General features: G+C 44.4%; 1 protein-coding gene across 4 annotated transcripts in view; it reads right to left on the reverse strand.

Annotated features, from left to right (window-relative positions):
- Window positions 1-10,668: 10,668 nt before the first annotated feature.
- CPEB4 (cytoplasmic polyadenylation element binding protein 4) overlaps window positions 10,669-15,304 on the reverse strand; it is a 60,162-nt gene continuing 55,526 nt past the window's right edge. For all 4 annotated transcript variants that reach the window (XM_016145113.2, XM_016145116.2, XM_016145115.2 and 1 more), the window contains one exon: window positions 10,669-15,053. In XM_016145113.2, coding sequence (XP_016000599.1) covers window positions 14,826-15,053 — 228 coding nt within the window. In that variant the 3' untranslated portion in view covers window positions 10,669-14,825. The remainder of the gene's footprint in view (window positions 15,054-15,304) is intronic.

The following is a 15,304-nucleotide window of genomic DNA, read 5'->3' on the forward strand; positions in this document are numbered from 1 at the left end:
TTTCCTATTTGGGGTCATTGTTAACAGTGCTTCTGGGAACCTTTTGTTGACCATGGGTTATAGGGCACATATCTTAGCATGGAGCTGCTTTGAGTGGTCATATGTGCAACTTTAGTTACTACTGACAAATAGGTACCATTGTGGTTGTACCAATTTACACTACCGCCAGAAAGTGTGAGAATTCCAGTTGCTCCACAAGTTCACAACCGTTTGGCATTGTCAGTCTTTTTCATTGTAGTCATTTTGATGGATATGTGTATTTAGGGTTCTCCAGAGAAACAGAACAATAGGACGTGTGTATACATAGGAGATTATGTATGTATACACACACATACGCATGTGCATGTGTGCGCGCACACACACACACACACACATTCTCTCAGAAGTTGTTGATGCCTCAGTTCACATCTGAAGGCCACCTGCTGGCAGAATTCCCCTTTCTTCCAGAGAGGTTATTCTTTTCCTACTCAGGCCTTCAACTGATTAGATGAGGCCCACCCACATTATGAAGAGTAATCTGCTTTACTCATGATTTAAATATTGATTTCATCTAGAAAAAAAAAAAACGCCTTCACAGAAACGTCTAGAAGAATGTTTGACCATATACCTGGGTACTGTGGCCAAGCCAAGATGACACACAAAATTAACCATCACAATGTAGCATTTCTTTCTTGTGATCTACATTTCCCCAGTGATCTATGAAGTTGAGTTCATTGTACACTTGGATATCACCTTTGCTATTTTAATCTCTTGTCTATTTACATATGGGGTTCTCATTCATTCGAGTTCTTTATATATTCTGTATATTAGCTATTTGTTAATTGCATGTATTGCAAATTGTTTTTCTTACCTCTTCATACTCTCTATGCACTCAATAAGTTCTATGAGCCAGATATGTGCTAAGCATTGACACGGAATATGCAATTTATTTCTCACGATCCTCCTATGAGATAGGGACTGTCATGACCCCTATTTTGCAGATAAGAACGTGAAGGCACAGGAGAGGTTTAGCACCTCAGCTAGAGTCACAGGGGGAAGGTCCTAGAGCAGAGTCAAACCTGCCATGTGGGTCCTGCACTCACATCCTCACCCCGCTGCTCAAGACTGTCCCTGTCACGACATCTATCACACTGTGCAGTAGCTGTCCCTCCCCATCCCTCCCCTCCACCAAACTTCTCTCCGCCAGAAACAAAGGAAACAGAAGAGTGAGGGAATTAATGAATAGAAAGGAGCTTTTTCAGTTGCCCAACATCGTCCACCAGGTGGCAGTCACGGCTCTCAGATTAAACCGTCTCTCTTCCCTACTCCACCCCCATCTTTAAGAAAGAACTCAAATTTTTATTTTTACCGAGCCTGAATTCAACCACAACTCTTTCAGTCGAGCCTCTTGAAAATGGCACTTGGAGAAAATGCCTTTCCAATCCACATGCACCTGGAGTGAGTGGCCCTGGCTGCTCGTGCCAGGGCATCTGGAGAGTTGCCGGCCATGCTCGGCAGTGCCCTGAGCGCGAACCAGGAGCAATAAGATGCCATTTTTGCCCGCGAAAGACATGATTTCCTCCTCCTTCCTCCACCCTTCATCAAACAGCTGCAGGAGCTGAGAGGAGAAGCAAAGGTCGTGAATTCCTAATCCTGAATTCCGTTTGGCCAGCAGCAGGCACGGATGGGGACAGGATGGGGACAGGATGGGGACATACGGTCCCCCGAGGAGATAGCCGCTGATGACTGTCAGAAAATGGCCTTCCCTCCTCCTCTGCGCCTGAAATCCTGTTCCTTCACCCTCCGATGGTTCTGCCACATGCTTCTGGCAGCTTCCACCGTGTTCCGAGAGTGGGAAGGAGACTGATTCTGATGTGGGGGGTTCGGGGCTGGAACGGGCCTTCCTGCCAATGTGGCTCTGACTTTCAAAAAGCTAACCCCAGGACTTGTCTGTCCGAGGAGGAAGGCGGCCCAGCCCAATTTCATGGTTGGGGCGGCAAGAGGAAAGGTATAGTTTTTTAAATGAAGAAGCATGTGATATAATTTAAATGTTTACATTAAACAAATATATGCTGTGAACTCCCGAAACGCAGTGTAACAGAATTATGCTTTTCTTAAAGAATTACAGGAGTTTAGGGTGGTTTTTTTTTCTTTCTTTATATTAGTTTTAGGTATATAACATAATGATTCGGTATCTGAATATAGTATGAAATGATCACCACAATAAGTCTAGTTGACAGCTCTCACCATACATACTTAAAATTTTTCTTTTTTTTTGCCATGAGAACAGGACTTATTTTTAAGACTAGAGGCTTTGTGCATGGCAGGTAGAGGGTTGATCCTGGTACCCAAGCTTAAAGGTACATGATGACTCAATCCAGCCTGTCAGGGCATCTCTGGGGCCATTATTTAACCTGGAGATAATGTTAACTGCCTGTATTATCTGCCCTTTGTGAATGAGATTCCTTGGGCTCTGGCGGATGTGGCCTCAACACTGCATTAGTTGGGACTGAATGGGTAAGAGTTCCCTGTGGGGAACTGAGAATTCTGTAGACCTGGCAGCAGGGAAATTTATCCCTCCCTCCCTTCCTCCCTCCCCTGCTGCCTCCCTGCCACTAAACACACACACACACACAGTCACACACGAGGGCGCAAATCCAGGTCTGTCTCCAGAATGTCAACATCAAGCGGACAGAGACTTGGCCTGTCTTGTCCCCACACTATCCTCAAGGCCTAACAATGTGCAAATATTTGTTGAAGATATGAATACATAAATGAATGAGCAAAGTCCTGGATAGAATTCTCTCTCCCGGACTGAGGAAAATTCTTTTAAAAATAGTTCGATTCCAGCCTCCCTCATCCTATCTGGCTGTTCTGCTGGGGCGTCAGGAGAAGCCAGCTCTCTGCTCCTCCTGGCCCAGCCTGGGGCCACCCGGCAGCTTCTGGTGGGGGAGGCGCACCCACAACTCAGCCCCGCTTTGCTCCCCAGGCACCTAAGCTCACCCTTGTCCTCGACTCCCGAGGTTTGCAAGTCCGCGGCTTTCACGGGGACGAAGCTCCTGCTTCTCCAGTGTGGTCTGAGCAGCCGCAGCCGCGGGTTCACCTGGGAGCTTGTTAGACACGCAGGGCCGCAGCCTCGGGACGGGGCTGAATCAGAACCCGCAGCCGACCACCTCCGCAGGTGAGCGTGGCGCACATCGGCCTTTATCAGCTGATCTCTATTTCCCCGGTGAAATACCTGCTCCTTGGGGCGCCGTTGGCGGTCAGGCCCTCCCCCCAGAGCACAGCCGAGCCGTCCGCGGCAGGGTTGGGGCAGGCCCGGGAACACACACCCAGATCCTGTGCTGTGACTCACCTGTTTGGCAAACGTCGATTAAGCGCTTAGGACAGGCGCGATGACACGAGCACGAGGACGATATTCACGTCCGCCATCCCCGCCCAGAAAAAAAAAAACGGGTTAAAAAATTACATATAGTGATAATTAAATATAATAATGCATGTCGGTCAGGCGTGGTTCTGATAATAAAACGAAAACGGATGATGGCGCGATGGTGGGGGAGGGGGCGCTATGGACAGAGCCAGCCAGGAAGTCTGCGCCAAGTCCCCAAGGATGAAGGAGGTGCCCGCTGTGCTCTGAGTTGATAGGGGACAAGGTGGAGTGGGATCCGATAGTGTCTCAGGGGGAAGCGACAGGTAAGACGACCCTGCCCCTCGGAAAGGGGGTTTGCATTGGAGGAATGGGGACAGGTCCACGCTGAGTGTCTGGAGCGCAGGGTGGACACGGAGCGTCCTAGGAGACAGGGCGGGGCGGGGCGGGGCCCAGGCCAGGCGGGCGTGGGAGAACGCCGCGAGCGGACCGAGGGTTTTAGCCAGGCCACTGCGAAGCCGGATCCCGGCTCCGCCCTGGGTGCAGGGGGCAGGGTGCGGGCCGCAGCGAGGTGCCAGCCAGGACGCTCTGCTACAGCCCGGTTGGGTGGCCGGGTGCCAGGCATTCACCTCGCTTGATCCTGACCACAGTCCTGGGAGCCGTTATTATTTGATGGAGACGTTATTATTTGATGGAGACGTTATTATTTGCCCCCCTGACCTATGAGACCACCGATCCTCAGAGGTTACCTGATGTGGCCAAATTCACTCAGCCAGAGATGGCAAAGAGACAGAAGTCCTGGGGGGCGACTCACCCCAGAGCTATGTCCTTCATCCTCGTGATCCCTGTGTTTAGGACATGAACCCAGCTTTGCTTGGCTTCAAAGCACAAGTCGCTTTACTTCCCAGGCACGCCTGCCTGGCGTCCACCTTCAACTGCATTCGCAGTTTCTAAGGGCAAAGACGAAATAATTGAGGAACCGAAAGTCCCGTTTCCTCTAAGGAAAGGCACAGCCATCAGCCGAGGGACTCGGGGCCTGACATCCAGCTCCCACGCTCTTCCCTCTCTGCTTCCCCTACCGACCGTCCTCTGATGGTCTCGCGAAGACCTGAGGTCCAGGACAGTCCCTTGGCGTTTGCGCTCATGCGGGCAGCACACGCTCAACATCCTGGGCTGAGACACACAGCGCCCCCAAAACGCGGAGGAACCGTGCCGCTGAGACCCGGAGAACGGCAGCAACAACTCAGCGCTGCGCTGGCCACGGGCACTGCGCCCCGAGTCTCCGTGCGCTCTCTGTCACCATGGCAACTTCTGCAGGCTGGATGGGGTGGGAAAGGTGAGAAACTGCAGGAGGAAAATGCCACGCGGCGAAGCGGCAGCAGAGGGCTCCGAGCCGCCGCCCGGTACCCCTGCCGCCCGCTCCTGCCCCCAGCCCTGCTTGGGGACCGGCACTGCGCAAGAGCCTAGATTATAACCACAGCCATCAGAGACCTAGCAATGCTTCTAGTAACAGCACGCTAGTAATACTCTGCACTAGACACCCGATGCTATCAGAAACAGATGAAGACATAGAGAAGCTTATGGGGCTCCGCTCTCCACCCCTAATTCAAAGGAAACCATATTACCATCTAAAGTAAGTACAAGAAAGGCCAAGAAAGATTCCAACTTCCTCCGCTATGGGTGACTCCTGCATCATTGCAAAATTCCCTCCCCCTGGGAGAGATGAGTTGTGATGAGTGCGAAAGGCCACGTCCCTGGTTATGGGGTGTGTGTGTGGAGGGAGGTGCCCGCCAGTGGCTTCTGGACACGAAACTGCATCCGGTAACTGAGTTCTACTTCCCTTCTCTTCCTGTCCTCCCCATGCCCCCTTAACCCACCTTCTCCCCCGCCAAAACCTCCTTCCCTACCCCACTCCCCATCCCTAGGGAGATCTGCGGAACACTTTAGGGGACTAAACCGGAGTCCCCATTTGCATCCCTTTCAATTTGAGAATTGCACGTTTGGGCTTTGTTAGATTTGAATTCTTTGGGTGGCAAAAAACAAAAAAGGAAGTTGCTGATGACTATATTTGGCTGAGTGACCTTAATATCTCCCTCAGAAGGACTTTTCTTCGCTGCAAATCCATGTTCAAACCTCCTCCCAGGCTCCACAGCACCACATCTGCTCAGGACCAGCTGCTCGGCTCCAGCAGAGATCAAAGCTGTGCGTTCCAGAGTTCCAGCCTCTGAATAAACACGGAGGCTTCTTCCTTTTCTTTTTTTATACGTGTAATCGGGAATATAAATTCTCTGTGGAAGTCTATTTTAATGATACTGATATCTCCATCTGGAAGCTAAATATTTAAGCGGTTTTAGAATTCACCGAGGAGACACCAGTAAGTCAGCCTCTCCCCGTCCTCGTGGATTTTAGGGACCTCTTTGTGAGATTACAGAGAGCTGCAGAGTCTCAGAGGATGAGATGAGTGAGAAGGAGCTTGATTTCTACATAAAGTGTGTTGTCCAATTCTAGTTCTACAGAAAGAAATAAACCCTTTCTCTTTAGTGGGATTTTCCTTCAATCAAAAAAAAAAAATCCAATGTATACATGTATCTATGTATCTAACTCTGTCTTTCTACCTACCCATCCATCCAAACATCTGTCCATCTTTCCATCCATCTACCCAACACTCACCTAGTCATCCATCCATCCATCATCCATCCATCCATCCAACCATCCATCCATCCATCCATCCATCCATCCATCCAACCATCCATCCATCCATTTATCCATCCATCCTTTCCTCTCTACTTCTCTCCCTCCTGGCTCTTCATCTGGCCGTCCACTGAACTAGCTAGATATCCTTTCTTGGCACCCATGTGATTTTTGTTGGTCAGTCCACGTCTTAATCCCCTGACAATTTAGTTGACAACATAATGACCACGAGGAATACCTAGCACATTACTTTTAAAGACATCCTTGTCAAACAAAATACTGTATAGGGAAATGATGTTTCGATGGCTCTGAAAAATAGTATGTACCCTTTCAGAATAACTTCTATGTGCCTGTGTTTAAACCCTGGCTTTGGAGATGAACTGTTTTGAACCTTGTTCACCTTAAAATGAACATACCAACAGTGCCCATTTCATAGGGATATGAGGAGCTTGATGAGAAGCCTACGGCACCATCCCCTGGTGCTTGGTACTAAGAAACATTAGTAATAAAAAACAATAAGAAGTTATTGTTTTTATTATTATTATTCTTATTTCCAGAACTGATCGTGTCTGGAACGTTCGGTTCACAGTACTTGTTTCCCATCCCCAAACGATGCGTATCCTTCCCTGATGGCGAAGCCAGAGAGAATGGATGTGTGCTAAGAAACACGTAGCTCCTCCAAGTGAACAGAGCTGGCCTTGCAGCTCCCTCACGCCTACTGCTGGGAACGTACTGCCCAACCTGGTCGCCGAGGCCCGGACAGACGCACGTTTACCAGAGGCCAGTGAGGCTGACCGAGAGGGGCCCAGCTGAGCCACTCGGCTTGTGCCTGGCCTTCCCTGGCCTCCACTACGCAACTCAGTGACCTCAAGCAAATCCCTTGCCCAAGTCAGTTCTTAGAGAGCGAGTGGCCTCACATGAGGACTGAGTCAAAACTCACGTCCTCTCTAGCAGTGTTTCATCGCCTTATCTCTCTACTTTCAAATATGATAGCTTGCACCCAGAATAGGTTTCGGAGTGAAATTTTTGTTTTCAAAACAAACTCAACTGAAAAAAAAAAAATTCTGTCCATTGCCATTCCAGGGGCAGTGAGGGGTCTAGGGGGGAAATTTGGGACCTGGCAGGTGGGGACTGGAATCCAGGCTTCGCCTCATACTAGCTGTGTCCCTTCCAAGCCACCCAGCTGCCGCATGAGACGGTGCTACATCCTGTTCAGTGCGGCAGGTCCTCCTCGGACAACGTCGTTTCGTCATAATGTCGGCGAGATGCCACAGGAACTTAACTCTTGTTCGTATCTGTGAGCCTGTGATGAAACTGGCTTCCTTAGACGTCGTTTCACTTAAAGTCACAGAACCTATCGACGACGTTAAGTGAGGACTCACTGTACCTCGTGGGGGTGTTAACCTGCTATTAAGCGCCTGACGCACCGGTGATGGGCAGGTGTATTAGTTTCCTCTTCTGTCACTGCAGAGTCACGAGAGCCGAGAATCACCTGGGTACGCGTGGCCAGCCCACAACCCCTGCAACGGGTCAAACCTGCCACCAACAGTGAAGCAGGCAAGGGGCTTCTTCCGGGCCCGCAAATGTGAGGGGAGAATTACGGCTCCATTCACTCAAATAAGGAGCCTCGGGTCGTCACTGGGTCCTGCCCGAAACCTCTGACGCCGTTTCACAGACCGCAGTGGCCAGCAGCCCTCTCCCTAACATACTTCCGAATGAGCCTGACATGCCCTCGTGTCTTTAGTGGGTTCTGGGGGGTCGTTCTTGGGTATGTGTTGGTCTTCCCTCTTTTCATGTTGAAGGGAGTAGCAGAAGAGTTGAAAATAATCTCTTTAAAATGGTGACATCCGCTTGATCACACTGACATTTTTATGGTATCAAATCTCTGCTTACTGAACTAGAACTCCGACGAAAAGGATGAAGAAAGGTCGGGCATAGCTTTTGGCATTTCTACTCCCCAGATTCACCCCATCGGCCCCCCATCTACCCACAGGCAGTTTCTTCCTAACACTTCATCAGATTATACAAAACAGAAAACACTGGTGGTTCACGCGCCCGCTGAATTTAAACGCTGCTGTTCCTCTTTAACCTCCTTGAGACAAACTGCCCTTTTCCAACTCAGGTCACCACAGTGAGTCACAATAAGACGCTTTTTTCCAGCCAGCCAACAATGACACCCAATTTGACTAGAAAAAGATTCAAACTTAAAATCTCCCTCCAGGATGCGGTCATACCACAGGAGAGGCTGAATTGGCATTGCCAGACAAAGCGTTCACAGTTGGGCACGACGTTCATTTTCTGACTTCTTAAGAGTTTATTCAAAGCCTGTGGTCCCCACGCTCAGGGCCTGGTGGTGGTGGTGGCGGTGGTGGGGTGTTGCTGGGGGAGGTTTGCAAAGAAAAAATTTTGAAGGAAAGAAATAATATAAATAATAGAGTTAGAAAGCAGATCATGAAATGGCAGCGTCGAAGCACAGGTTGCTTGTCTGAAGAGGTATGTGCGGCCCTCAGGTGAATCCGAGCCAGGGAACAGCGTAGTCGAAATAGCTTCGATGAACCCAGTCGATGGATGGTTCACTTTGCAGAGCGGCCGCTCTTTTCTCTTCTGGGATGGGAGGGGGCAGGGGAGAAGGGAATTACGGAGCCAAATTGCAAATGGGATGGGAATAGAAGCGAGGCCACTATGTAGAAGCCCAGTAAAGCTAAATGTGGTTATGGCGACAGCTCCAGGTGTGACTAAGGCCAGCCCCTGCAGAACAACAACTAAAAAAACCTGAAGTGGCATTTCCTGACACCAGGAAACATACTATGGGATCTTGTGTTACCTGTCCACAAAGTCTATAAGCAAAGAGAGCTGGGAGAAGGAAATACTTTATAATACGTGTCTACACTGTAGAACTTCTCGAAGTCTCAATTGCCTGTTTTGACCTTCCAAGAAACACGGTGCCTTACTTTCTAAGCTTTTTACTAAATGACAAACTTGTTAATTTTTGTCCTTTTCTTGTGGTAGACACTCTCCTAGTGCTCTGAAGATCATAATCTGGAAAATAAATGTTAGTTTATTATTATTCTGTTTATTAGTCTTACTGTTTATTATTCTGTCATTATGTACTTCAAAAATTACCCTGTAAATGTTTTTTTTTTTAAACTCATTTCATTGATATCGTCTATGTTTCTTAATTTTTAAAACCAAGAATTTATCTTCCCCATGACTTCTGATCAGACTTTAGGAGAATATTTCTCAAACTCAAAAAAAAAAAATCCCTAAAAAAATTACTTATTTTCTTTCTGAACTGGGTGTGGATACAAACTCATCACCAAAAGAGGTGATTCTATCATTTGACTGTTAAGAATGGTTAAGAATGGGGTAGAGAGCTTTGTCAGGTGGGTTTACGTGAACTGCCAATGAATACGGAAATGCACGCCAGATAACCTCTCGCACACTTTCCAGATTCACTAATCTGTGACTTCAAACACCAAAAGTATCACACCTACATGTCATTTCAAGATACAGTTGTTCCATCACTTGTAGTTGATACAGCACTTGCCTAAAATCAGTATGCCCCACAGTAACTGAACCTATTTATACCTTACAGCGCTGAAGCCATCTCACAATGCCCAGGAATACCATAGAGGTGGCGACCAAATGCCACCTACCTAGCCAATGTCCCTGCGGCTTCCTCATGGGCCCTTCACTGAACTCTGAATATAAGTTTCGCTACTGCCAGGTAAGTTCTGGCTACTGCCCACCAAAGCTTCGGTGACCGCGCCCTCCTGGGGGCCCTAGCCACATCTGGTTCAACCCTCAGGATCCCCTATCATTGGAAGGAGATCGTCTTGGGAAAGACAATACCGAGGTGTTAGACCTCTAAGTCCATTTGTCTCAGGTCAACTACTGCTTCTTCTGGTCTTAAGCATACTGTATTCAAGGGAAAAAAGAGCAGAAATTAAATTTGATGAAATGGGATAGTCTCAGTGTTACATTTTGTTATAATAAACCCTTCAGTAAGAAGTTTAAAAACGCGTTTTAAAATAGAAATACTAACACATTCCAGCAAGTGGTAGTCCACATTCTTTTGATTGACATGCTATAGAGATTACGATCTCCAGGGCCACATCCCATGATGTCAGGGTCCAGGGAGAACCTGGGGGGAGGGGGTCGAGAGGCAAGAGAGACTTGTTAACCAAAAGCCTCTCTCTCGTAGAGTGGCTGGAAATTCAGGCTCTCCCTTGACAAAGACCTGAAACTAAACCTCCCAGATCCTGACGTTCCCTGCTGAATAGACACCCGTTCCCTTACTTTTATTGGACATTTGGCCTTAAGCGGATGACTGGATGCATGGAGCGGGCACTCAGGCCTCGGAAATGTACTCAAGACCGCGAAGAAGACCTGTGCAGGGCAGCATGTGAGGTGACAGTGCAGGCCCAAGACAACAGCCGCCGACATAATTTACGGGCTTACGTGAGCTTCGCACACTTACTCACTAGCATGCACACGTCTGGACACCTTTGCCTCTGGGTTCGTTCTGCCTTGGCCCAGGAACATATTCCTAATATTTTTAACGGTTATTTCCTCAACTGTGGAAACACAGCCTATTTAAGTTGCAAATAAATAAGTATATTAAAGGAAAGCTGAGTTAAAAGTTTTATTCATTCAACATCTCACATTACAAATATTTAAAAATTATATGCATACTGGTATAAATAGTCATTTGCAAACTATTTAATAACATTAATTTTCCACTAGCACTTCAACAAATGAACTCTTTTAAAAAAGGAACTGTGTTATATAACTTAAGAGTAGAACATACAAAAATAGGAACTCAACGTGAAAATGACTTGAATAAAAAATGAATTACCCTTATTTAAAATGCTATAATAAATACTACAAGCTCCCCATACACAGTAAAAACTATATGGAAATTCAGCCAAGTAGTACAATTAACTGACATACTTAAATAACTTTTCCTTCTGATAATATGGCCAATACACTGAGAAAAAAAATTAGGGATTAGTAAAAAGTAGACACCCACTTGCTAAAAGTTTCACTTCCAAAAAATATAACAAAAATCTGATGAAAATTATAAAAACTAATTATACTTTAAATTTTAAAAATATAAAAAATAAAACAGTTGAATACAATATTGTCCCAATTCTTACAATGCTATCAATCACAGTAGCTTTAAAATAAGATAATAAAATAAAGCAAATGACCAAAACCTCTTTTATTCCATTTTTTAAAAATAATCTCAAATTTACATTAGTAGAAAGATTGATTTCTGATTCTTTTCTTTAGAAACACCAGCAAGAAAGAGGATTACTCTTAACAGTAGAAAATGACATTTTTAAATGTCTGCAATTAAAAACAAAGATTACACTGCAAAGATCTTTCAAAAGTCTGAAATAAGTATTGCACATAACTTGAAGTTAACTTGCCACAATTCATCACATTCAAGTTTTAAATCACCTTTGAACAGAAGATTCAACTCTTCAAAACAAAAGGGGTGAGTTATCAAGTCTTTCCAACAGCACTCTCATAAAATGCTAAATTCATTCACTGCAAGTTTTGTTTTGCATTCTGCAGAGGTCTGTGTATGGAGAAGTATATATATATATTATACCAAAGCGTGGGGGCCAGAACGGGAAGGGAGAGGGTTCCTTTACATAGAAAACAATCAGAAACACTTTATTTTACATTGCAAAAATAACCATGTAATTACTCTGTAACTACATTGTAAGTACATGGCTGGTGCCATGCTAGCACGCTAGAACTACATGCTTGGGAAACTGAAGTGATACCCTACGATCTGTAAACTAATTACATGTTAATTATGTTTTGAGTTACATGGTAACTCCCAACTACAATCCCATGTAATCTGAAAGACATGTAATCGAGAAAGTTCAGAGTAGATAATAATTGTTTATGCCCTGTAAATTGAAGTGTAACCAAATAATCTGTAAACACGCTTATCACACAATCACAAGTAAATATTAGTAGAATAACAATTTCTTACATTAGTCGTGCATACTAACATTACACACCTGTCCCACGGCAGGTTATTATTTTTTTTCTTTATATATAATTTCAAAGAGCAGACATCTCTGAATCAAACACTTAACATCAATTTATTAATATTAAAAACGGCTAAACATTCACCAAAAATGTCTGCATTATGAATAATTTTAAAAACTTAGTAAGAAGCTGTAGACAATTTTGTTGGTTTAAATTTCTACCCTATGCTTATGCATTTAATTTTTTTTTTTTTTTTTAGGAACTACAGTGTTATCTGTCACTTTCATGCGAATTTTTTTTTTTTTTTCATTAATTTGTGACTTTACATAGACTGTTTCTTAAATTATAGGTACACCAACAGCCGGTGCTGGGGAAGGAAGTTGAAGCAACATGCTTTCTCTTCTCTGCAGACTCTAAAATAGCATCGCCAGTGCACGACATTCATAATTTAAAATGTATGCAGAGCACTGAAATGTATAAAAAGCAGAATATAAGAAAATAAAATTTATTAAAATTATTTATATTAAAAAATGAAGTATATGAAGATCTCTCGGTAATAAAAGTACAAAAAGCTACTCTTTGCAATATGAAAAATTGAGGTATTGCATAAAGAGATATCATCCCGTCAGTGAAAAGTGTGCCTAAAAATGTTCACTGTTGGAAAAACAAGATATACAAAAGTAGTGCATAACAAATATACATTATGTGCATGACAAAATAAGTTAGCTACAAAAACACTGTACCGAAATTCAGCAGGTCATGTACAAAGGGAGAAATTATTATTCAAAGCTAGTTCTCAAACAGTGTTATTTCTGGTTAACTCATCACACCTGTTTACTGAGTAGGAACAACACAACAGCACACCCCAAGCCACCTACGAGCATGGAAAAGAAGAAAAAGAGGCAAATGAACCTTCCAATTCGAATTATGTCGTTCAGGAGAAAAGAAAAAAAAAAAAAAGTCCCTGACCAGCTACACAAGAGCACCCTCCGTTCGCATGACTGCTTTCAATATTGGCAGGGAATTCTCGAAAAGCGACTCCCTTTCTGCGTGTGACGATTAGACAGCGGATGCCTCCATTTTGACCTTTGGAACGTAACGGGTTTATCAGTGGGGTCGTCAGCCAGGTGGTTCCACCCTAGAGCTGGGGCAAGTCTTTGGTTTTGAAGGATCCAAGACGGTACCGTTAGGCAGCACAACTAGCAAGGTCGCCGTTAGCTTTTGTTTTGTTTTGTTTTTTTTTTTTGATGTTTTGCACACTGATAATAATCCTTTGAATGGTGGATAGGGCATTTCGAGAGAAAGTCAATTAAAATAAAATTATTTCCACGACCAGGGCTTCAAGAGACTATTTTAAATTTACTCCTGAAGCATACTGTTCAGCACATAATAACGCCTTTCGAAGCTAGAATTGTATTTATAATAAAGCATGCATTACTTGATGAAGTTGGCACTTCAAACACTGACTATGTCCCATGCTAAGTTCTGAAACTGTAATGTTATTTTATTTTATAGGAAGAGTAAGATAAACATACGTACCTTTGCACAGATTTACACAGTTACTTAGTTCAACGGTGCAAAACACTTTGCGACTACTTAACTTTTTTTAAAAACTTTTTTTTTTTTCACTTTCTATGTTACAGCTAAATTACAGGAGACCCAAAGTAACTTTTAATTGAAAAGGAAGCCAATCGGCAGCCAATTTGTATGTTGATTTTTGTCTTCCAGTTTTGGCTACAAGAACTAAAACTCAAAATCAAAAACAATATCCTCGAGGTATCTCTAGAGCTGTTTGTTTGTTTGTTTGTTTTTTATGTCAAAATGGAGAGCAAAGGCTGACACCTGATGAGTGTTAGTAAATTAGGATATAGAGTTTATATATAACATCAAAAATAAAATTTATACATTTGTTCTTCAGGGGAGGGAATGCTAATTTTCCCACCAGTTGTCATTAATTCTAGCTTTGGTAGGTTTTCCTGGGGCTGTGACCAGATAAGTGATTTTAAAAATAAATAAGTGCACTCCCCTCAGCAGTAAATTACCCCAATTTTTACATTCTAAATTTTTTTAAGTGTTTAAAAGAAAATAAACCTAGCTCTGCCTACTTTACTAGTTTTTTTTTTCTGATGTTGTAGTAACCGAGGCAGAATGAAATTATACTCAGCCTCGAAACCCTTAAAATGAGTTCTAATGCTGCTTCAGTCTCGCTCATGCATTTGCGTTTGCTTTAACATGCTCTTTCCTGTTAATAATTGTTAACTTCCTCCGCTGCTGTGAAAAGAATAGAAAGGGGATGGAAAAAGAGAGAGGCCACAAAGGAAGAAAAAGGCAGAGGCATTTCCCTGGGGGGACAGTGTCAGGACAGACCGATAGTGTTATCGTTGCATCGCTATTTTAATAAAAGTATTCTTATAGGTTATATTATTAACAATAATTTAATTAAAAACCCAAAATACTCTATTGTTTCATTTCTTTTAATATTTCTCTCTCCTCTAAGAAAACGTGGCAGGAAGTTGGCGTCCTCTTGCTCTCCAGCCAAACAAGAGAAGAAAACTTCCACGCGCCATGATGGCGATATAAAAAAGGAGCTCCTACGTGTGGTTTTCGGTGACAGGAATCTACATAACACCTCTATGATAGGTCATTCTTTTCATTAGACTATTGTTACGGACTGCTACGAAAGGGCATGCCAGCGTGAAGAGGATGAGGAAGGGGGCAGAATTAACAGAAGAGCGCACTTGTCGTGAGGCCTGAAAATGAGCAATGCAGCTGTCCTTCAGTTCCAGCGGAATGAAATATGTCGAGGACGGTCGCCACCTTCCTTCACCAGGGGCTTGTGGAACTCCCTGCCGGCACGAGAGTGAATAGCAGCCCAGCAATACTCACAGTAATACTGCAGACAGGTAACGTTAGCACAGAAAAACGGAGCGAATTTGCCCCCGCAACGGGCCCCCTGACATTCGTCACACAGCTGATCATCCAAGACATATGGCTTCACTTCCACCTGCAACCGAAAATGTAAACAGAGGGGTTTACGTTTGGCAGGGACTAGACCAGGTGATTCTTACTGTGTGTGGACGTCCCCATGGCCTCCTGAAAGAATCTGTGCCAAGACGTCCAGAGGGGAGGAAGACAGTCTGTCTCTTAAGAACCTGGTAAGTTTTGTATACACATTGCTTTACATTTTTGTCTTATTAAATAAATGCGTTTCAGAGGGGAAAAAGGATTCTGTCAGAAATAAAAAAAGTGAAGGCA

Source organism: Rousettus aegyptiacus, unplaced genomic scaffold, assembly GCF_014176215.1.
Source record: "Rousettus aegyptiacus isolate mRouAeg1 unplaced genomic scaffold, mRouAeg1.p scaffold_m13_p_7, whole genome shotgun sequence".
In the NCBI taxonomy this organism is placed as follows: Eukaryota; Metazoa; Chordata; class Mammalia; order Chiroptera; family Pteropodidae; genus Rousettus; species Rousettus aegyptiacus.